The sequence below is a fragment of the Canis lupus genome, unplaced genomic scaffold (assembly GCF_011100685.1).
Source record: "Canis lupus familiaris isolate Mischka breed German Shepherd unplaced genomic scaffold, alternate assembly UU_Cfam_GSD_1.0 chrUn_S1775H1972, whole genome shotgun sequence".
Lineage (NCBI taxonomy): Eukaryota > Metazoa > Chordata > Mammalia > Carnivora > Canidae > Canis > Canis lupus.
The window spans coordinates 1-23,081 of NW_023330629.1; the positions used below are offsets into that span (position 1 = coordinate 1).

Sequence of the window (23,081 nt, forward strand, 5' to 3'; positions counted from 1 at the left end):
CGTATTTAACCAAACAGGATATCGCGGACGAACTGTAAATGTGAATTGTAAACCCAATGAGAACTATTCTTAAGTCCCATGCATGCTTGCTTATCTTGAACCCTTGGATCTTAAACATCAATCCATGTACTCTTTTGCTAGGTTAGTCTATATGCTCAACTCTTCTAGTAAGATGGAAGAAATAAAGAAATTATGAGTTTAAATACATTCATTTTGACTTCGGGTTCTGCAACTAATGATCCTGAGCTAATTGTACCATCCCCCATAAAATGGCTATATTGTTTATCAAACAAAATGGAGTAATTTTAGGGTGAACTTAGAGTGCCAGACAAAAGGTAAAAACAGGGCTTGTCTTAGGCAATTCAGAACATATGGCCCACCCAACTATCTATCAAATAGGGTAGCTATCTTAATTAACAATGTCTAGTTCTTAAAGGGTTGAGTCATAACAACCATATGACCTCAAATTTACTCCTAGTACTTACGACAACCTTATGTTCTCAGTACATAGACAACATCACTTAGGTGTGAATTTTGACCTACACACTACTCTTGACACTTTCTGGCCAAAGTAGAATGCTATCCTAGCTTTTCTTATCTGACCTTCTCTAGAGGCATTCAAATCTCAGTTCTATGAAAAATATATAGAGATACTCAATAGTAAGATCCAATAAGTAGCTAATAAAAAGTGTGTGTATGTTTTGATAGAATCTCTGATGGGTCAGAAGATGTCTTTTAACAATTTATGTTAAAGAAACAAGAAGAACATATGGTTCTTGACCTCAAGAATATCATAAGGAAAATAAGAAAATGAGTATAACTATTTCCTACTCCACTAGCTCAAGGAGAAAATAGACGGTGTTTTGTTTTTGTTTTTGTTTTTTTTCATGTTTAACAATATTTCTTTCATGGCTACACAGTAAATTAATAATATTGATTTAGTGAATCAAAAGGTAGTTATAAGTTATCAAAAAATCCCATAAAAAGCAAAGAACTACAGGGTCTAAGAAAAGTTGAGATTTTGTTCAGATATATTTTCCAGGTAAAGCATAAAAAGTCAATGACTTTTAAAAATTGACTAAGATTTTTTAAGATTTTATTTATTTATCCATGGGAAACACACAGAGAGAGGCAGAGATAAACACAGAGGGAGAAGCAGGCTCCATGCAGGAAGCCCAATGTGGGACTGGATCCTCAGACGCCAAGATCACGCCCTGGGCCGAAGGCAGATGCTCAACCTCTGAGTCACCCAGGCATCACTGAAAATTGACTAAGATTTTGATACAGGTGAGGGGAGGTCTACCACTTTCTAGTGCAAGGGAAATAAAAAGATGAATAAAGGGTAAGGACAAGAAAATATATATGCAGAATAAAAACATCGGAAGTATTCCGAAAAGTCTGACAAGTATATTTCATTCATTTTTTTAATCAACACAAATTTTTTGAGTACCAACTGTGTGACAGGAGCTACTCTTGGCACCGAGGACATAATAATAAACTTAACAAAGTTCCTGCCATATGGAACTGACATTCTTGTAGAAGAGTGAACAGTAATACATAAAGCTATTTGGGGAGTGAAAAATACTATAAGAAAAATACGAGTTGCGTGACAGTTTGTACGTTGTAGCAAAAGACAGAGTGGTCCAGGGGTGCTTAGGTGGCGCAGATGGTTAGTGTTCGAATCTTGTTTTGGCCTCAGGTCATGATCTCATGGGTCATGAGACTGAGTTCCCGTTAGGCTCCGTTGTTTAGTGAGGAGTCTGCTTAAGTTTCTCTTTCTCCCTCTGCCCCCTCCCCCCACTCACAGGCTCTCGTACGTTCTCTGAAAGTGAATGAATAAATAAATAATAAATAAATAAATAAATCAATAAATAAAATCTTTTTAAAAAGAACAAAAAAAGATAAGATATCAAATTCAGTAAATAGCACAGAATCTAATCGAACCTTTCTTCTTTTCTTTTTTTTTTTTTTTTTAAACCGAACCATTTCTGACTTGAAGTTCAAGTTTCCTTGGTCAAAAATGAAACAAGATGGATTTAAAAAACAACCAGTCTTTACTCAGAAACCTGAATATACAGAAAAGAGAAATGAATTCAAAGTACTCTTTCCATCTGACAGAATGGATAGCAAAAAAAGGATACTGTATTATCTTTTGTCACATTCTAACTAGTACAGAGTAATCCATCAACTATTTAAAAGGCTACACAAAATTTTTAAACATGTGGCAGCACTGAGGAAAGAATGCCAAATATATAATTGTACTTTCATTTTAAAATAATTTTACTATTTTATCATTGTGGAGAATGTGGGTAGGGGCAGTGTAATAGTGGACTTAGGTATAGGATATGGATCTAGGCTGCATGAGTTTTAATCCCCACTCTGCCTGACACAGGGCAGGATACTTAATCTTTGTTTGCCTTACTTTTCTCTTCTGTTAAGTGGTGATCATAATAGCACTCAACTGATAGAGAATTATTTTGAAAACAAACTCATATATAAAGTTTATATATATAAAATATATATACATGTATATATGTATGCATATATATGTGTGTATACGTTTGTTATATATATATATATATATATATATATATATATATATATATATACCAGTAAATAGTACCAGTGCCAGTAAATAGTAAACTGTCACTAAATGTTAGCTGTTATAACTATAATCACCAACCATTATTATCTAGTTTGCTTTGTAAATCATTTATTATGGGCTGTGAAGACACCACAAGAGTTGATCTATGTGAGAATGAAGCATGCTGGACCTTGAGTATCCAGGCAATTGAGGCCAATCAAGATTACTTTCTTGGATGAGGGAAAGAAATCCAGTTTATTCACTTTTCTTCTTTTTATCCTAGGAAATGTAGAATAGTTTCCTCTGGGGAAAAAGTGTAGCTTAGAGAACAGCCTAATCAAATCACGTTACCAGGTGATGGATAGTTGAGTTCAGTTTAAGTCAATGAAAAATTAAGTAGCTGCTTTATATAAACCTCAGACATGTGGAAAAAAAGGAATAAATTCAGCCCTTGTCCAGTTATCCTCAGAATGAAATGATAATATAAAAGAGGATAGATTAAGATGGAGGTTCAAAGGGACATGATCTGATCTTTCAAAAAATAATGCCTTGTAAGGATACAGGAAAGGAACAGAAAGAACTGGAAAGGACAGAGTCCCCATGGTTAAGGATCATGAATTCCATGATTAGTAATTTGAACTTTCATCTCTAGGTAACAGAAAGCCATTAAGTGTTTTTGACATGAGGTATAATATAAAATAACCCCAGTGTGGAGGATGGAAGTAAGATTGAAAAAGTTGACTGGATGTAAGGTTGATTGCAGTTGTACTGGCAAAAGACAATGAAGACCTGGGTTGCTCTCAGAAAAACTAGATCTATTCATTTTATTATTAATAAAATGTAAGCATGATGGTATTCTTGAAATTATTTTTATCCTGATGCTCCTTCTGACATTACCTCCATACTTTTTTATCTTGGTGAACTTACTCATGCCTGCCATATGACTTTACCAGGGCTCTGCAAACATAGTACCTTTACACCATTATCTTTTGTCTCAACCATAGAAATGGATAAACACATGACCTTGACGAGGTTAGTTGTAATGAGTCCTTCTCTTCTATTCCTTTACCACAGTAACTGGTTCAGGTATGGACTAATCAGTGACCTTTCCTGGTATTTTTCTAATTGGATCATGGAAGAATGCTCATTCTTGTCTGATCCTGAAAACATGAGACTGTAAGTCTGTGTGTTCCTGCAAGTGTGTTCTCCATGGCTAAATACCCATGGAGAAAAAGCTGGGCTGGAATTAAAGAGAATTATGTCAAGACACAAAGCAAAAGACACAAGCAAAGCTCAGGTAGAAAATGGATAGAGGTTTTGAATTCATGTTTATAATTAGCTATTAAAAGTATACTACCCCTGCTTTTTCTAAGATTTGAATAAACTACAAATTCTGCTTTTATTTTTTAAAACTAGTTACAGTTGAGATTCTAAACTAGTTACAGTTGGGATTCTGGACTTACAATCACAAGAATGCTATTATAACTAGTATTGTACCAAATGCAAGGAAGATGTGCTGATGATTCTTAAAACTTGTGATAAAAACAAATTGGCCTGAAGCTGTTACAAAAGGTGATGTCACTTGAAAACGTGATCATAAAATGACGAATGCAATCTTCCCCTTTGAACAAGAATAAGTACAGAACTTGGAAATAGTGTTATAAATAAAAATTAAAGCCCAGCATCAAACAGTTCACAGATTTACAATGTGTGTGTTTTTTGATAAAACAAGTATGAAAACACTTCTTAAACTTATAGAAGCAGTTTCTTTTACTGTATTTGCACAAAAATGAAGAATTTCTGACTTATTCTCTATAGAAAGAAAGTAGAGGTAAGGACACTGGTAAAATATTCATCATAACCAAGAATTTCCACCACAGAGTAGTCTGTATATGTAGTCATAGCGCTGTGTAACTAGGTGGAATTTGGACTGGTGCATTTTGCCTTGCAAGGTAGTAGGTAATGTTCTATCCTTTCAGTGAATTCATTGATACCAATTTGACATTTTCAATACTATTTTGTCAAAGGTCCAAGCACACAATATGTACTTAAAATGGTTACATCAGCACATTTTGAAAATATATATACCATCTTTAGGCATAGGGTAAGTTGGGCTGGTTATCAGTATTTATTCTTTTTTTTTCTTTTTGAAGTATTGTTGACATATGACACATTTTTAATTTTGTTAAATTCAGGGTCTGATAACTAAATTACCAAAATTCAAGATAATCTTTTAAAATATGAAATATTTATAGCTGTATAAAGCCTCACAATTCATAAATACTATATTGATTTATTTTGGTTTATAAATCAGCTTATTTGGCATGTTGAATTAATTCTTACCATCACAGGTTGGAAGTGGATGACTCCACCAGTGGTTTTTTTCACATAGAAGAGGCTCTTCATGGCTAAGCCTATATCCTGGGTCACAACTAAATGAAACAGTAGAACCTATGGAGAAATCATGACCGTAGCGACGGCCATGTACAGGAATGCCAGGGTCCAAGCAAGAATAAGTGTTCACTGTAACACCTAGGAAACAAAGGGAATAGACAAAGAGTAAGTTTGATGGATTCAGATTTGCTAAAATCTATTCCTATTTCTTCAATCAATTGTGTTATGATTTTCACAAATAAATTAACATGCCAATAGCTTTATTTAAACAACCTGTAATTGTTTAACAAATTTGTTTTGACATTTCCTACCTGCAAAGCCCACATTCAGATCACTTAGTTATATAAGAACCTAATGAAAATGTATAATTATCAAACTTTATATTATTTAAATTTAAATATATATATATATATGGTTGCCGGAGTGGCTGAGTTGGTTAAGTGGCCAACTCTTAACTTCAGCTCAGGTCATGATCTTAGAGTCCTGGGATTAAGCCCCATGTCAGGCTCTACGTTCAATGGGGAGTCTGCTTGGTATTCTCTCTTTCTGTCTCTCCCTCTGCCCATCCTCCTGCTCTCTTTCTCTCTCAAATAAATAAATAAATCTTTAAAAAATACATAGATATAAATATTAGTGATATATGAAAGTACAAACACCGTACCTTTCTAAATAAAGCAGTACAAAAGCTTTGGTGGCTACTTGTCAAGGAAGGGAAATTATACTGAAACAGAAAATGGGTTATATTCCTAAATTCTAGTCCATGTTGTTACTATTATTATTTTTAGTGTGTTTTGAGAACTATAAATATTATGTTATTGGTATAGTTTTTGCAATCTCCTTATTTTCAGAGAAAGTAGAGCCAGGTAAATAGTGCCCTGGCAAAGGAATACCATGAAAATCTGGAGTGCGCGCAGTGGTAGCACTGCAAATAATCCTTCTCATCACGTTTTGGTCTTCTGGAAAAATAGAAAATTTTAAATGAATTTAATTTAAAAAATAGAAATTCACCAAATACCAAATACATTTTAAAATTTTATTAAGTGTAACAATTAAAGGTTCATTCTACTGATTTTGGGGTTTGTGAATGGTTGATTTGAAAAGAGTTTGGTTACCATCAGCTGGGGAACTTACTAAGTAGCAAAAACAACAAAAAATGTCTTTGCCTGTTTGTATTCCTGAAAAGAAAGGGCTTATGATGTTAGAGATTGTTTCACAATAGTAATTAAACCACGACATTAAATAGAATAAAAATGAGAAGTGATCTCTTATAAACTAATTTAAACAGAACATTACTGCCTTCAGGCCAGATTTGACCCAAACCAACATCCAATGCATCTTAGATCAACCTCTGCCTCTCTAGCTCTCAGTCTCCACTCCTCCTTTTAGTCACTAGCTTCATAACTTCAATTATGGTATTAAGAGCCTATGGGTGACAAACTTGCTGACTGTGACAAAGACACTCTGCCTTGACCATAGTGTCGTCTGGATCCTCTGAATCCTTTTGACTAGGCCTCACCTGTGGTCCATTTAGTCCAGTTTTAGCAACAATCCTGATGGGTCAGTTTACTGAAAATCCTCCTGTCTTGATGTCTGATCAAATTCCTTTTTCCCCACCCTCAATACCTTCTTCATTCTGACCTGCCTTCAGCAGAAATCCTGTCTGTTGGGTTTAGCCAGATTCCGTTCACCACTAATGGTCTGCTCATCTTGGCAAGTTCCCTCCCACTGATTCTCCCTACCCTGCTTCTTGAGTATGAAGTCCCACTTGTAGTCAGAGTTGAGCTCAATGTCTCTCGCCTTAGAGGAAACCCCACTGTAGTAGTCTGTTCCACTGTCTTTAATGAGTGTCGGTGAATAATTTCTTTTATAAAAACGATACATTTGAGCTTGACTTCTCATTTTAATTTCTCACTCAGTAAGTTTTCAAAGAAAAAATATAAGAGCTATCATTCATTGATTACTTACTGCATGCTAACTATTATAATAACATATTGCATGTGTGGTTTTATTTAGTTCTTAAAATTGTCCTATGTCTGACACGTGATAAAATCACACGGCTTGGCTGGAGTGGGATTGAATAAGATTTGTTAGGAATAGGAAACTGCAATGGATTAAAGGAAAAGGGCCTGCCCATTTGGAACACATTGATAAAAATTAATTGCTAAGAAGAATTAATTTTGAAATAGATGCAAAAAATGATGCTACTACTCTGACTCCATTTTAACACAAACATATCAAACTAAAATCTCAATTAAACTAAAATCTCAATTAAACTCAACCTTCAATTCATCTGAATTCCCAAGTATGAGTCAAGCCTCTTGTTACATTTTACAATAATATTAAGAAAATATTTTTCCATGCCATAAAGCTCTAAATAAAAAGAGAAGTTAATATAATTAAACAATATTATGGATAATACGATCTTTAAAAAAAGTAATGAGTAGATATTGATTATGGTTTTAAAATCCCATAAGCCCATTGACCAGAGCTGCTGAAAAGAGACATCCAATATGGAATATAAAGTTATATATTTCAAATGCAGAAATTTGTCTTGAGGGGACAAGAGGTATAGGAGACTTGAATATAAAAATAAGTGGTAGAATACCTATCTGTACCTGATATAAAATACCTTACAGTAACCTTCTTAAATGTGCTATTAGATCCATTCCACCAAAACTGCTTTTCACACAAAGATACATGGCAATGTATGTCAAGACGCAAGTGAGCACACATATATGTATACATCATATGCAATACACTCATATAAATATAACAAGTGTTTATAAAGTAAAAATCTTGTTTCTATGTATATACTAGAATCAAATTATTTTTAAATATCATATGTATTTTAGATTTTTTAAAATAAAACTGTAACCTTCTAAGTGGGATTATTATATGCTGATTGCAACATTGTGAGTGAATTACAGCTTGTTTTAATATGTAGTCTTTGATCAGCTATGTTAGTCATATTTGGACATATATGTATGTACTTTACTTTCAAACTTACCATAATTTTCAATATTTTACACAGAATAATAAAATTGAGTATTCTAAATGGAAAAATGTGTGCAATTAATGTGAGTAAAATATAAAAGAATGGCTTTATGAAGTGTATGCTAAAGGAATTTGTCAATGTTCATATACATCTTAGATTGATACTATTATTGGCTTTTCAGAATTGTGCACAAATAACTAGTACATGAACTCATTTGGAATTTGTTATTTCATACTTCTGACATTTCCTTTTATAATGTTGTTACATAGGTATTGCTGAAAAATCTTTTGCAGAATTTACTAAAACACATACTTTGTGAAGTATTAGCATTCTCATCAGTCAAGGAAGATTTAATTTTATTTTATTAATAAATTTGTAGTTCTTTTAATGATACAATGGTAATACCAAATGTAGGAAAGATGGAATAGGGAAATCAAAGAATATTTTACTTACTTTCATAGTGAATCTTGAAACCATTATTAGAACGGCTGTTGTCTGTCGTAAATAGAAGGTATATAAAATTACTGCTACTGAATAGAAACTGGGGCACTTGGGTACCATTGTAAGATCCAAGCAAGGGTGACAGAAGATTTGGCCCATCATGGACTTCCAGAACATCATAATTCAGTTCAGTCTGAAATCTAAGATTAAGAGACACATGTGAAAATATATTTGTTAGAATAACACTATAAGGAAAATAACAATTTAGATTGTTATTTAAATGACTAAACATTTTACCATTTTTATATTGTAATTTTTCTTTAGCTTATCTAATATCATATATATCATTTAAGACCTCGTTATGTGCAAATACCTAAATTGTAAGCTCTTATTCCTATGGAAAGTTACCATTAAAGAGGTATGTGTATGTATTTGTTGTTCAGAAGTAAGATTTCTTTCAAATATTGTGAAATATCATCACTAAATAAGTGGCCTTTCCATTAACCATGCATTTTTTGGGAGTCACCTTTCTTTTAACTTCTTCATTTTATGGAAAAGTATGTGATTCATATTTATCTTCAACCAGTTAATCAGATTCTCATCTTAATTCTATATACATTTCAAATCTCACTTCTGCTCTATGTAGCGGCGCTTTCTTTTTTTTTGACAAATCTATTTTGGTCATTAGAAATTCTATATAGTTTTTATTTCAAAACAGTGGTCATGATTATTATTAATTAATGATAATAATGATTATGTAGTTAATGTTTACTAAGTGCTTGAGGCTCTGTTAAATAGTTTATCTACATTCATTTATCCAAGCTTCACCTAACCCTGTAAATTAGCTCCTATTATTATACTCATTTTGCAGGTAAGAAAATTGAGGCCTGCAGAACTTAAATAGTTTAAATCCAAGTCTCTCTGTTGCTCCTTAACCACTATCTTATGCTATACTATACTGGTTGGTTTTATTTTTAGATTTTTGGTGGTAGTTACTGCTAATGTTTTCAATTCTTGTAAAAGATGTAATTTTTATAAATTGCAATCAACACAGAGCTACTTTTAACATGCATAAAATATTATTAAAAATAGCATTTTAAATGCTATTTAAGAAGTGCAGCTGAAATATTTTTCAATCTGTACCACTTTTACACCCTGTTAAGCAATATATTAGTAAAATAAATGAATTTCATAAGTTTATCTTAGTTTTTATTTTGCAATATGGAATATATTGCATTGGTCTAAAAATAACTTTTCCAATAACACGATTTAGAATAGAAAATGTATAGGAACACATTATGTCTTTTAAGTAAATGATCAGACAATAGTATATTACGAGTCCATTATTTTGTTGGTTTGTAGTCAGTGTATTGTAGTATTAAAATTGGAGTTTCACTTCGATAGCTAGTCAGCTGATAATAACCAAATTAAAATGCACAGAAGAGTCAGAGATTACTTTGAATTGAAACATAAAGAGACAATTCTTAATAGAATAGCAACATTAACTGGTGATATAGAGAACACTGTTCAGTAGGAGTGGATCCTTAAAAAAGAAAATCAACACAGATTTGCCCTAAGGAACCATAAAAATATATTACAATAACAAGGGAAATGAATTAGGGTTACGCAATAATTTGAATTTCTTTCATTTTATGTTTCAAGATAGTTGTATACATTTCTCATTAATTGCCTCAATCTGTATTATGCCGAGTGAAGTAAGTCAATCGGAGAAGGACAAACAGTGTATGTTCTCATTCATTTGGGGAATATAAATAATAGTGAAAGGGAATAGAAGGGAAGGGAGAAGAAATGTGTGGGAAATATCAGAAAGGGAGACAGAACGTAAAGACTCCTAACTCTGGGAAACGAACTAGGGGTGGTGGAAGGGGAGGAGGGCGGGGGTGGGAGTGAATGGGTGACGGGCACTGAGGGGGGCACTTGACGGGATGAGCACTGGGTGTTATTCTGTATGTTGGCAAATTGAACACCAATAAAAAATAAATTTATTTTAAAAATAATAATTGCCTCAATCTAGTGTTCATTTTTCATGACATTAAATTTATTGTTTATCATAAACAAATGTTATGGAACCACTATATGGTGTTAAAAATGAAATTGAACCTAATCTTACTCAATTTTTGTTGTCTTTTAAAAATATTCTTGATGTAATCCAAAGCCATTTTGACCAAACTGAAATAAAGTTAAAAGAGTTATTGTCTGGAAGAGTGATACTGATAGGTATGATCTAGTAGTTAAGGTCAGAAAAAGAAATAGAAAGATGGGCTTAGGATGATTAATAGTAAATCAGTTCATTTAGAAGCTGCCAAACATTGAGAAAGTTTAGAAACTGTTGGAAGAAACAAAGCAAAATTTTTCTGCAGATCTGAAAATAAGACTTGTAAACTGGCTATGTTAAGAGATAAACAGCTAAAAAAACACATATGTTCCTTGGCATTATTATGTTGCTTTGTGTTTGATAGGAAATTCAATTTCTTAAGATTTCATTGACTTAATGTATTTGAGACAATTTCAAGGAGCCAAATAGTGGCTTATATATTTGTAATGTTATTTAGTTTTTTTTCCTCTCCCCATAGATTAAATCTAGTCAATTGCTACATTTGAGAATATATGAAAATAGCTCTGTCATCATCTTAGTTATAGTATTTATTTAAAATTTCATTTTAACCAAATTAATTTAAATTATTCCTGGGTATTAGAAAACAAAGGACATAACTCAGTAATAAACACAATTCATTATTTGGAGCCAAATTCTCTAAAAAGTATTCTCACAATGACAGAAATTATTGAAGAGCTGGCAACCAGTGTTCTTACAATAACTTGGTAGGAAATCAGAAGGGAATTAGTTATTTCAAGACATAATTCTTACTACTTAAGAGAGGATATCTTGTTTCTTAAAACAATCTTACACAGGAAATGAAGCGCCAAGATATTATAGGGTCAGTAAACAAGGAAGTGATAAATGTACATATTTCTGACTTCAAGATACCTCTAATCTAACGGATAAACTTCTCATTTATTTTTTTAACTTGATGAAGTCCCTTGTTCACTGCATCTTAACTGAACTACTCCTAACTGTGTGATGGCTGTTTAAGGTGTGGATTATTTTAAAGGAACCCATTTTCTGACAAAGCACACGGTATACGGATAGCCCTAAGTGAAAATCTCAGACCTTTAGAGGATCTTTAGAAAAGAAGAAAGGAAGATGGTATTTAAAGTTTTCCTTTCAAATTGTTCCAATTCAAGAATCTTATGGGCTTGTGTGTGTGTGTGTGTGTGTGTAGGAGAGAAGGGTAGATAGAGGACTCAACCCCCAAAACAAATATTTCAGTTTAGAACATTGTTTCAGAATTGAGACTTATTTATTTTAGTTATGTAAAGTAAAATTCAAAAGAAATATACTGATATAGCTATGCCCTGTCTATTCTAAAACAGTGAAAATAACATCAATAAATTCTTAAAACATTTCTTAAAGTTCTTAAAACCATTCTTCCAGTGTTTTAGCTAATTAACAAGGAATAGTTTTATATGGATGTATGTTGATATGTGTGTATATATATATATATGTGTGCATATATTTCTGTGTATATATGTGTGTGTATATACATATATACATTGTTATCAAGGAGGTGGAGGAGCTATGAGGTTTATAATTTACTTCAGAGAGTGACACAGGGATTAAGAAAAGAGGCACAGTTGACAAGTCTTGCTCAGTGGTGCTCGCGGGAAGAAGACAAAATCTTTGGACTCTGGGAATCATTTCTCACCCCAGGCCAGTTCTGGCTGACCTACAGAACTGTGTATTGTTGCTGTGCAGAAACCCTAGCACTGAAAATCATTTTGCAGTGTGACTCTTGCTTACAGCCTCATTTAAAGGATTTGTGTCACAGGAAGCAGATAAGAGAATAAGAAAATGGCAGAAGAAAAAGTGCTAGGTAACCATATTTATCAGAATTAAATGGGGTTTTTGTCTATTTAACTGGCATTACAGTTTATAAAAATTGTTGAAAGGATTTTTTTTTTTTTACCAAGAAGATAAGTCTGGGATGGTTTAACGTAGAATATAGGTGATACAACTAACACTAATTTTACTTTAGAGAATTCTGAAAGTATCTACATAAGATAGGCAAGCAGCAAAGAGGCCTGTGTAATGGCCTATCAGGAGGGATAGAACACGCATGTTAAAGATGTTGGACAGAGAAAATTTGTCTTCAAACAAAAGAATAAAGTCAAAAGTCACAAGTGTGGTGCTCTGAATTATAAGCACTGCTTTGCAATCTGCTTCTCAAGTTGGCAACTCTAGATAGCTGAGAGATATCCCCTGTTTTTTATTTATTTAATTATGGTTGGTGATTCTCATGAGCAAACCAGGGGATGTTTTTCAATAAAATAATGCACTTTGTGTTAATAAAACTTAAGCTAATTTTCTAGTGATATTATTTTCTGCTTATGTAGTATTTTTTAAATTGAATATAAAATAATGAAAATAACCTATTTTTAAAGTTGTCTACCATTTGAGTCAGCTGGGAGGTGGAGAAAGAGTGAATTCTTAGGAAAACACTGATCTTTGAGTTAGGAAAAAACATCATTATTTGCATGTGTTGGAAAGAAAAACAAAATCTACACCCTTTCCTGTCCCCTGTCATTCACTGGAAGCTCATAGAAACAAGAGATAATAAGCTACCAGAAGAAGTTTACCGTGCTAGATACTGGAGGGAGTACTGGGAAGTAGAGGAAGGAGGGTTGAAGATCCTGGGTGTGAAAAAGGCAAGAGCCAGAGAAGAGTCTGAGATAAGAAAGGGCCCTGGAAAGATACATGCAATCGTTCCCAAGATAGGGATTTGCAGGAAAAATTTAAGAAAGTGCAATAATCCTCTTTTGTTATCCCTTGGATTAAGGTTTTTGTAAGAAGGAAGGAAAGTGATACAAAGAAGGAGAAGCATAAGAAGTTGAAGGAGAGTGGCAGCCTCCCTAGCTCACACATGAGATGATGCTAAGACCAGGGTTTCAGAAATGGAAGTAAACAAAAGCTTCCCCAGGAATTCTGAAAACTTAAGAAGGGCCCAGACTTTCCTCTGAATATAAGATGAGGCTCAAGCCTTTTTATTCAGATATTGAAGAATAATGACATGATAAGAAATATACAGATGACAGATGTTATAAGCTATGGGAGTATAAACACATTTTCAATTGCCTTAACATCATAACATCTAATACAAAATAATGTTAAGTCCCAAACAGGAAATCCTAAAAAATTATGTACTAATACCCATAATGATATACTTATTTAAAATATGAATCAATTATGATAGAAAAATATGCTAATCCTTCTTCAAGTCTGTGCTCTAAATTGAACAAATTAAAAATATGCAACAAATTTGTCTAATTGACATGAATTAATATAATTTTTTGAATTATTCAATGATATGATCAATATTATTATGTTATATGTTCCAAACCAAATAGAATTCTGAGTAGTAAGTTTGGTTAATTTAGCTCCCACATTTATGGGACATTATTACATGATGAAAATTTTATTTTGAATAAATCATATGCTTTACACTAAAATTACTATGGCAAAACAAGCTGTATCATCGAATAAAGGATATGATTTCAATAGCACAACAAAAAACTCTGCAAAGTATTCTAAATATAAACTTTTTTTAAAAAAAATGTGTAAGTCATTGTTTTGGGCTGAATTGTGTTCCCCTAAAATTCTTCTGTGAAGTCCTAGCCCCTAGTACCTCTGAATGTGCCTGTACTTGGAGAAAGTTTCTTTAGAGATAATTAAGGCAAAAATGAGATCATATGGGTGGTCAAACATGACTGATATTCTTTCAAGAAGAGGAAATTAGGAAACAGAGGAAAGACCATGTGAAGACAGAGGGAGAAGACAGCTAACTACAAATCAGGGACAAAGGCCTCAGAAGATACAATCCTATTGACACCTTGATCTCAGTCTTCCAGCCTCCAGAACTGTGAGCAAATAGATTTCTGTTGGTTAAGTCACTTGGTCTGTGATACCTTGTTATGGCAGCCCTGCCAAAGTAATACAGTTGTAGTAAAGTTGTGTAGTCCAAAATAAGGTAGGATGGCCCCACGTGAAATGTTTAGCCCTTTACATTTGTCAAATAAAATTTGTTTCCTTCTCAACTTTTAATAAATACTAGTATTAATTCAATGAAGAACCTCTTGAACTATGAAGGATTGTGTTATGATCATAAAATTCAATCATCAGCATAATTCTGCTACCTTTATGTTTTCCATGTGAATAAAATGCTTACAAAGTTTCCTTTTTTTTTAAATAAAGGGATTGGAAGATGGAGGGAGTAAAAAATATAATTGGGAAATTATATAAATACTTCCATTTCAATTTATAAATAGCAATCCAATCATAGACTTGAAGCTTCATTCTTTTAACTCTTCAATATTTAATATTGTAATCTTTCATGAAATACATTATTTGATCAGTAGCACTGATTAAAAAAAAGCTCAACTGGCCAATCATTAACACGCATTAATTTGACACAGCCTTTTTTTTTTTTTTTTTTTTTAAGACCTAAGTTATGTGGGTGGTGTGCTTAAGTCTCTCAGGCTGTACTACAGTATAAATTCAAATGTGTTTATAGCACTTCTGCCTTTTGAAATAAAGCAGGACACACAGACCCTTTAAAATATAGGACAAGTAAACTCATTAAGTTAAAGGCCACATGTTCATATCTCAGTAGTGTATATATGTATATAAAGCAAATGCATATAAAGCATATGTATATAAAGCAAAAAAGGTCCATCTTGCATATCTCAATAGCCCTGCCAGAGCATTAAACAAATAGAAAATTAACTTGAAAGCAGCCTGAAAGGTTAAAAGGGGCAGTCTGAAGCATTCTTGGCTCAGTAATCAACTATTTCAATAAAATGATACACAAATTTGGTAAATAAAGTGGATAATGTCAACTGTTCTTTTAGATAATATGTATTTTTTTAAAGGTAGAAAAATATTTGTAGAGACCTTTCAAATGTAATTTTGATAGAGTGTCCAGGTTCAGCTTCAATCACCCACTCACAATTCAAAGAGTCTTTATAGTATCCTGGCCATCCTGGTGAGAGAATCAATCCACTGGGAGCTGAGAAATGGCCGCCACATGGAGCTGAGAAAATGAAATCAGAGAACCAGTGAGAACAGAAGCTTTAGAACAAATTGCAGAGATTATTATTAGTTCCAAGTGTAATTTTTTTAAAAGAACCTCTGCATGTACTTCAAAAATGCTCTTTAGTAACATTTTGAAAGTAAAACTAGATCCAGTCCTATTACTGAATGATTATTTTCCTTAGAAAAAGTAACTGAGACACGGCATGTCTATATCCTCTGCATGTCAGATAAACGGATCATCCTCAAGTGTCCTGATGATGTGCCTAAAATGCATTCTTGTGTCTCCGTCATTTTCACATTCAAGGCTTGAAAACAATGTAAATTGTTAGCTTTAATGTCTCTCTCTCTCTCTTTTGTTTTCTGACACATTATCAAATACTGCTCATTGATGCTACACACTGTCTAAAACTCTAATCATACTTGTTCCAGAATCCCTACCACAATTTGGGCCCCCACTGATTGAGCCTCTTCCCTGATATTTCCCATCCCCTGATTTCTCTCTTGCTTTAGTCCAGCCATCAGAATAATCTCCTTCAAATTACAATTTCATTATACCATTCCCTTCCCTAGACATCTACTTTGATCCCTTTTCCTTTACATTAGCTTCAAATCCTCAGTTTATCATTTCAAGTATATAATTTTCTGCTTTTCTCTAAATTTACAGACAATTGAAATCATAATGATAATATTGTAATTCCAGTAGGTCCTGATTAGGTATTTTGGTATAAACACCTCATTCTGGAGATGAAGAAACCAAATCCAGAGAAGAGGTACTCCCCAAAGTTTACAAGACTTATTAAGGTCTGAGAAGTTTTGAGGTCCTTTTTTTGTAAAAAAAAAAAAAATGACTCGAAAATACTTCTATTCTCCATGCGATAGCCAGAGGTTTTTTGTTTTGTTTTGTTTTTGTTTTTTTCAATTGCATTCTGACCACACACTTCAATGGCTGTTTTCTGTGTTGACCCAGTAAGGTCCTGAATGAACTAGTTTACCGTCTAGCCTAGACTCTGAACTTCTTGACTTGACTCTGCAGCCCATGTATCAAGCCTGCCTGTACCTTCAGGAAGTATGCACAGAAAATATAAATAGAGCAAAGAGTATTGGAATTACTGAAAATTATCCAGGAAGGGGAAAAAAAAAGATCAAATGTATACTGTATTAGCTTATCAACATATTAGAGCCTATACCCAATAACTGTGTTTTATCTAAATCACTCCACTTAAACTTTATCTCGTGTGTTATATTTGTGTTGTTTACTTGTTTCTTTCTGTTTTATCTTGCAAAATTTCTAAAAGCTATTGCTCCAGACCCCATTTTTACTTGTTTTTATTTTTAAAATAATTTGGTATAACCTATAAACGAAATAGGAAATATTTACAAATTGGCCTAGGAATCCAGCATTACTATAAATATCCATTAGAGAATATTTTCATGTTAAATTGCCAATATTTGTTATTTGCATGAAGAAAAAAAAAACCTTTCATATAAAATTAGATTTTCTTCCTTAGTAGAATTTAATTTTGTTTCCTAAAAAGCTTTCAAAGGAGACCATTTTCATGAGGATTATTTACTCTTCATTGTTACAATGACTCATAATTAGGTTTCCTGTTGGGTTATTATGTATTTCAAAAATAAAATTATGTGCATAATAGCCACTTAAATTACCATATTTTAAAGACAGAGTAAAGTATCTTAGTGAGAGAAGGTCCTGGAAATATGGAGAATCGACAGAAATCCTTAATATGTCACGGACTCATTGTTTTAGGCAAGTATTTGTGCACTTCAGTCTAATCATCATTAAAAGAGGTAATCAGTCATAAAATTAACAATTGAGTAACAGGCCATAAAGGATTAAAAAGTAAAGTACTAAGTAAAGCCTTTTAGCTGGTCCGTCCATCTGAAGTGTGAGGGAGGCAGTTAGGAGGGGTCTTTAGAACAGAGGAGTAACTTAAAGATGTGATTATTGTTTGTTCCCTGAAAGGATTTTCCTGAACTGTGACCCTACTCAAAGGTGAGTCTTCTAGTTAACTTATGACATATTCTGAAGCAGCTTCTTTCTCTTACATAAAGGGTTGAAACTCTTCACATTTATTATTCCAAAAGTATGGGAATAGACTTCATAAGAGAGTGTGAAACCTAAGATGCTCAGTCCAGGTCAGTCAGGAAAAGCCTTATGGTCACAGTGACTGGCAGACACAGGGCAGGGAGATGTGTGCATGGAGAAGCTATAGTGTAGCAACAGCAGCAAAGTATGGAGTGGGCAAAATGCAAGAAAAAAATAAGAGGAGATCAAGTATGGAGAAAAGAGATGTAGAAATCTGCCCAAAGCAAAAGCAGTAAGAAATATAGGAAAGAAGAGACAGAGACAGAGCGCACGCTTTTGAACAAAGAACAACTAATAATATTAGTAACAAATATTTGAATTTGTAAAGTGAAAGTTAACTGTAAAAGGAATAATAAATTAGCAGCCTAAACCTTACAACTTTGTCATATCAGTGTACAGCTTATATTAAACTAATAATTTTCTTTAAATAGATTCGCTTATATTTTAACTTAAAGACTTTTTTAGACTTGCTCTAAGCAAAAATATCTATGAAATCACAGTTTTAATAGACTACTGATTTTTTTCCCGAAATGCTTAAAAATAAATATGTAGCTATTGAAATGTAATAAGTGTTTACACATTTAACAACTAAAATAGATTGTGTACCTTCAGGTACAAAGGCAACACAGTTTAAGACACACTTCTATAAAAGACAGTAACTATCCTTGCCTGAACAAAGAAAACTAGAATATCTATAAAACAGAAAGGAGATCAAGACCATATAAGGTGTTTTCAAAGTCCCATTCATTCATTCATTCATTCACTCACTCATCATTTACTCATTCATATTTCATTCATGGAGCAAATAATTGTGTGTTAAGTATGTGTTCTGTGTGGTTTTTGTACTACTTTTACCAGTTAACATTTATTGAATCTTTCCCATGTGCCAGGAACTGTGTGAAAAGTCCCTTGGATTATCTTATAGAATGCTCAAAAAAAAAAAAAAAAATTCCAACTGCATTATAGATAAGAACATTGATATGTAGAGAATTTAAACAATTTGCTTATGTGGGACCAAGGCAGGCCACCCCAAGATTGGCCACATTGGCATTTTAATTATTTTAAATAAAGGTTACTGAAGAGACAACCTGGACAAAAAAGGACACTTGGATCCTTCTTGGTCTGCCTGAAAGCAGGAAATAAATCTCCCACATCAAAGATATCTTCCCTGTTCCAAGAGGTAAAGAGACATCCTATCACCAAAGATGGGAAATTTAGAGCTAAGAAGGCTGTGACTTTTTTTTTTTTTTTTTTTTTTTACTAATTTACTACTGTGGTCCAAATTCTGTTTAGATTTCTTACCAACTGAAGCTCCTTAAGTTTTCTTTGTCCTGCCAATTCCTCAAAGATTCATTACCTCTTTGTATACGAAGTGTAGGAACTACCTGCCTTGCTCATTTCTTTAGGTTTCAATTTCATTATTGGTCTTCCTTGGGCATATAATAAAACTTTTTTTTTCCTCCTGTTAATCTGTTTCAAGTAAATACAATTCTTAGTTCAGTTGGGAGACTTTGATTAGTAGAGACAAAAGTTTCCTTTCCTTCACATATCAGCCAGAATGGATTTGAACAGAAGCGATTTGGTTCTCGAAACTTCTTTCCAAATGCCATTAAGTAATCTTTTTCCTTTTCTTATAGTGCTCATGTGCAAGAGACAGAAACATAAAGTAATAATGTCATAAATTCTATTAAAAAGATATGTCCATGGGACAAGGAGTCTGGAAGAGGACATGAATTAAGGCTCCATGCAAACCTAATAGGTTTAGTGAAGACAAAGATGGATGGCTAGGGGGATAGAATGTCCAATCCAAAGATTTTTATTCTTGAATTTTGTTTATTTATTCATGAGAGAAACACACAGAGAGAGGCAGAGACATAGGCAGAGGGAGAAGCAGGCTCCCCCCAGTGGAGCCTGCTGTGGGACTCGTCCCAGGACCCCAGGATCAAGTCCTGAACCAAAGGCAGACGCTCAACCACTGAGCCATCCAGATGTCCCCAACCCAAAGATTTTCTTTTTTTCCCAAAGATTTTTAATTCAAATTTGAGATTCTAACAACCCCATTTTAAGTGCTTCTCCAATATTATTATTTTTATTTCTTCATGTATTCCATTAATTCAATAAGTATTTGTTTAGTTTCTGCTATATATGTAAGATACTCTGCTAGTTGCTGAAATTTAAAAAACAAATCCATATGATATTTTCTCTGCCCTCAAGAGACAAGTATTCTACGTGGATGTAGGTACTCCGATTTTCCAATAGGCACAGCTAACATGCAATGCATGCTTGAGCTGGGTAGGCAGTCTGGGAACACAGGGAAGAGACAGGTAACATCCTAAAGACCTTAGGAAAGAGTTCTTGAAGGTGATTTTGTCAGAAGTGAATTTAGATTTAGAAAAATAAGTAGAAGACAGGGGGAGTTGCAGTAAGAGCAGAGGCAGGAAGTGAAAAATACTAATGTGTGTGAGGTAAAGTCAAGTAGTTCTTTGTTTCCAAAGTGTATAGTTTGTGGAGGAAAAAGGAGAGCACTTATGGTTTTATGCAGTGGTTATTGCTTTTGAAAACTTTTAAACCTTAGTAGGTACTCAGAGAACTTGTTAAAATGCAGATTTCCAGAAGGCACTTCTAGTAGTTATAAAGTGGGATCTAGAAAGCTGTATTGTTAACAAGACCTTACCCCACCCTGACCTCATAGGTCATTCTGCTGCTGTTTGCCCATAGACCACTTGACAAAACCTAAGATGTGACTGGTCTGTGGCTTCATGATTCTACTGGATGATATCTCAGGAGCCTGAGATAAATAAGTGATTTGCATCTGTTAGTGTAATATAGATTGTTGCCTCTTACCCCTGCCCCCCATTTTTAGCAATTAAAAACAGGACATACATGGTAAATGCACGGTAGACATAGTTCATTTATCTACATTTATTTTTCTAAGATCTGAAGAAAGTCTGTTATAAATAATTTGCGTTGGAGTGCTGACTCATTTCTGTGTTACTTTAAGTAGAACAGACAAATTCAAAATACCCAATATGTTTTAAGACCTGTATGAAAGAGTCAAAAGTGCTTCAGACTGTATTCAGATAAAATTCCCTTGAATAAAAAGGCCAAGGAATTTTAGTGTTCCACAGCAGGAGATGCTCTTTCATCTGAGAAGTGGCAGTTAGGTGCTCAGGGGATAGTTGGGGATGGGAAGAGCTGGGTGTGATCTCTGGTGGTTGGCTAGAAGTGATTTTAAAAAGGGAGTACTCTAACATTTCATCCATTAGATAGCCTTTCTGTAGAGCTGTGCATGATAAAATCTAGATAGCATCTCAAGGATTATCAAACAATGATGGTTCCATCCCCAGTCCCTCCCCACTCCCCCTTTTAACTTGCTTTATGGATATAGGTGTGGTAAGCAATCACTGACTCTCTTTAACCTCTGCACTGGATGATATTTCAAAGAAAATTAGGAGATATCTGTTGGGTCTGAATCTAGGATAAAAAGAGGAAGCCAGACACACAAATTAAAAGGCCAGGGTTACAGAGAAATGATCATAGTTCTGCAGCTTCTTCCATTGCTATGACCCCTTGATCCCTTCTCCTGTACTCAGCTCTACAGAGAGTGGGAGCAAAACCTTGCCGATTGCTACTGCATCACTTTCCCTACAATAGTCCTCTAGGAGAATGGAATTTAATACTATGTAAACATGTAATTAAAAGTGGGGTTTATTTTTAGACGTACACATATTCTTTCAATGAGAACCACAAATAAATTCTGATCTATGTATCAGACTGTTACTCTAATTACTCTTTCAAAAAAACTCCCTCCAAAGAGAATGCCATGTCTGTGAATGAGAAGGTTTTCCTATCCTTTGAAGCTAATTGAGTTCAAGAGAAAACTCCTTATTCTCAAAGGGAAAGTTTGTCAGGCATGTGGATCCAGTCTTGCCTTCAAACAGTTCTCCAGGGACTTCAGTCCCATCCTATTCACTCAAGGAATTTTCTCAGATATCCCCTTAGAGAGTAGGAAGGAGAATGAGCCATAGTTATGCAGGGAGTTCTCTGCTAAGGGCAAGGAAGTTCTTGCTTGAGTAAGCATTTTATGGTACATTCTGAAATTGATGTAACAAAACCAGAAATGGGTTTCCTTCCTTCCTTCCTTCCTTCCTTCCTTCCTTCCTTCCTTCCTTCCTTCCTTCCTTCCTTCCTTCCGTCCTTCCTTCCTTCCTTCCTTCCCTCCTTCCATTGCCTTCAAATATGCACCACTAAATCTCCACCTCCTTAAAAAATGTTGAGCAGGTCCTCTAACATTTTCATCACTTTCAATATTAAAAAAAAGTTGGTCCTGTCCAAAATAAAATTATCATCTTATCTTCTCCATGCATCCACCCAAGGTGTGTCTCTCAGCAATGGTCAGAGAGGCTTGGAGGATAGGGAGGAGGGTGCTGATAGAGGACCAGCACTTGCTGATTCATTCATTCCTGCATTCACTTCAGCACTGAGAATAGTTTCCGCCTCATCTTATCTCCTTCCTCTTCCTTTTAGGTCCTTTTGCCTGTGGTGTGTTAGGGCTGGGATGGGACAGATTGTGCTGTCAGTCCTTTCTTGGCTATTGCCGTATCTCTCGTTACTTCTGACTGTTCCCTGATGCCTTCCATTGATCAGATATGGAAAATGTTTGTTTTCCATGAGAGTAAATGAGTCCTTTGGAAAGGGAAAGAGTGTGGAATGGTGGATTCTCAATGTAAAATTCCCTGATATAGGAGAAAGTCATCCTTTTCCAGTCACCTCTTGCTCCCATCCCTGGCAGTGTACCCGATGATCTCAGGTGGTTGGGTTTCCTTCACTTGGTGGCCAAGCTCCTGGTGATATTCATTTGTGCACAGAAAATTCACATCACTGACTTGCCAAATTTTTTGACCTAGACAGCTTTCTTTCTTTTCAATCTGTCAGCTTTCACCAATTTTCTTCCTCTTGATCAATCAGCACGGAAGACAGATCAGCAAGTACTATACAGTATAATCAGATATCCACTTGGAAGTCCTGCTCCTCTTTCTCTGAGGAAACTCCATTCTCTATGAGAGATTCTTCTAAAGCTTTCCCGTCAACTTGGCTTGAAGAAAAAAGACTAGTACCCTCCTCCCTAGAGGGAGATAAATGAAAAACTGAACAACTTTGACTTCAACAGTTTCAGATAGATTGACATACATTGACAGATAGATAGATAAATCAATCTAGATATTTATCTCCCTTACTTTCTTTTTCCTGATTTTATAAATTGCAAATGGGGTACCTGAGGTTATGACTGAGAAAGATGGATCAGAACACATTTAATTAGCCATGAAGAGGGTATCTAGATTTCTATTATTATTATTATTATTATTATTATTATTATTATTATTTTATATTACTA

At 34.1% G+C, this 23,081-nt stretch overlaps 1 protein-coding gene across 1 annotated transcript in view; it reads right to left on the reverse strand.

The window, feature by feature from the left end:
• Positions 1–4,927: 4,927 nt before the first annotated feature.
• The window catches only part of LOC119878647 (CUB and sushi domain-containing protein 3-like), a gene marked incomplete at its 3' end in the record, with an annotated part of 29,908 nt that continues 11,754 nt past the window's right edge, over positions 4,928–23,081 (reverse strand). Inside the window, exons 3-5 of the mRNA XM_038589236.1 lie at positions 15,442–15,580; positions 8,427–8,614; positions 4,928–5,116 (exon numbers count right to left, since the gene is read on the reverse strand). Of these exons, the coding sequence (XP_038445164.1) occupies positions 4,928–5,116; positions 8,427–8,614; positions 15,442–15,580 (516 nt within the window). The remainder of the gene's footprint in view (positions 5,117–8,426; positions 8,615–15,441; positions 15,581–23,081) is intronic.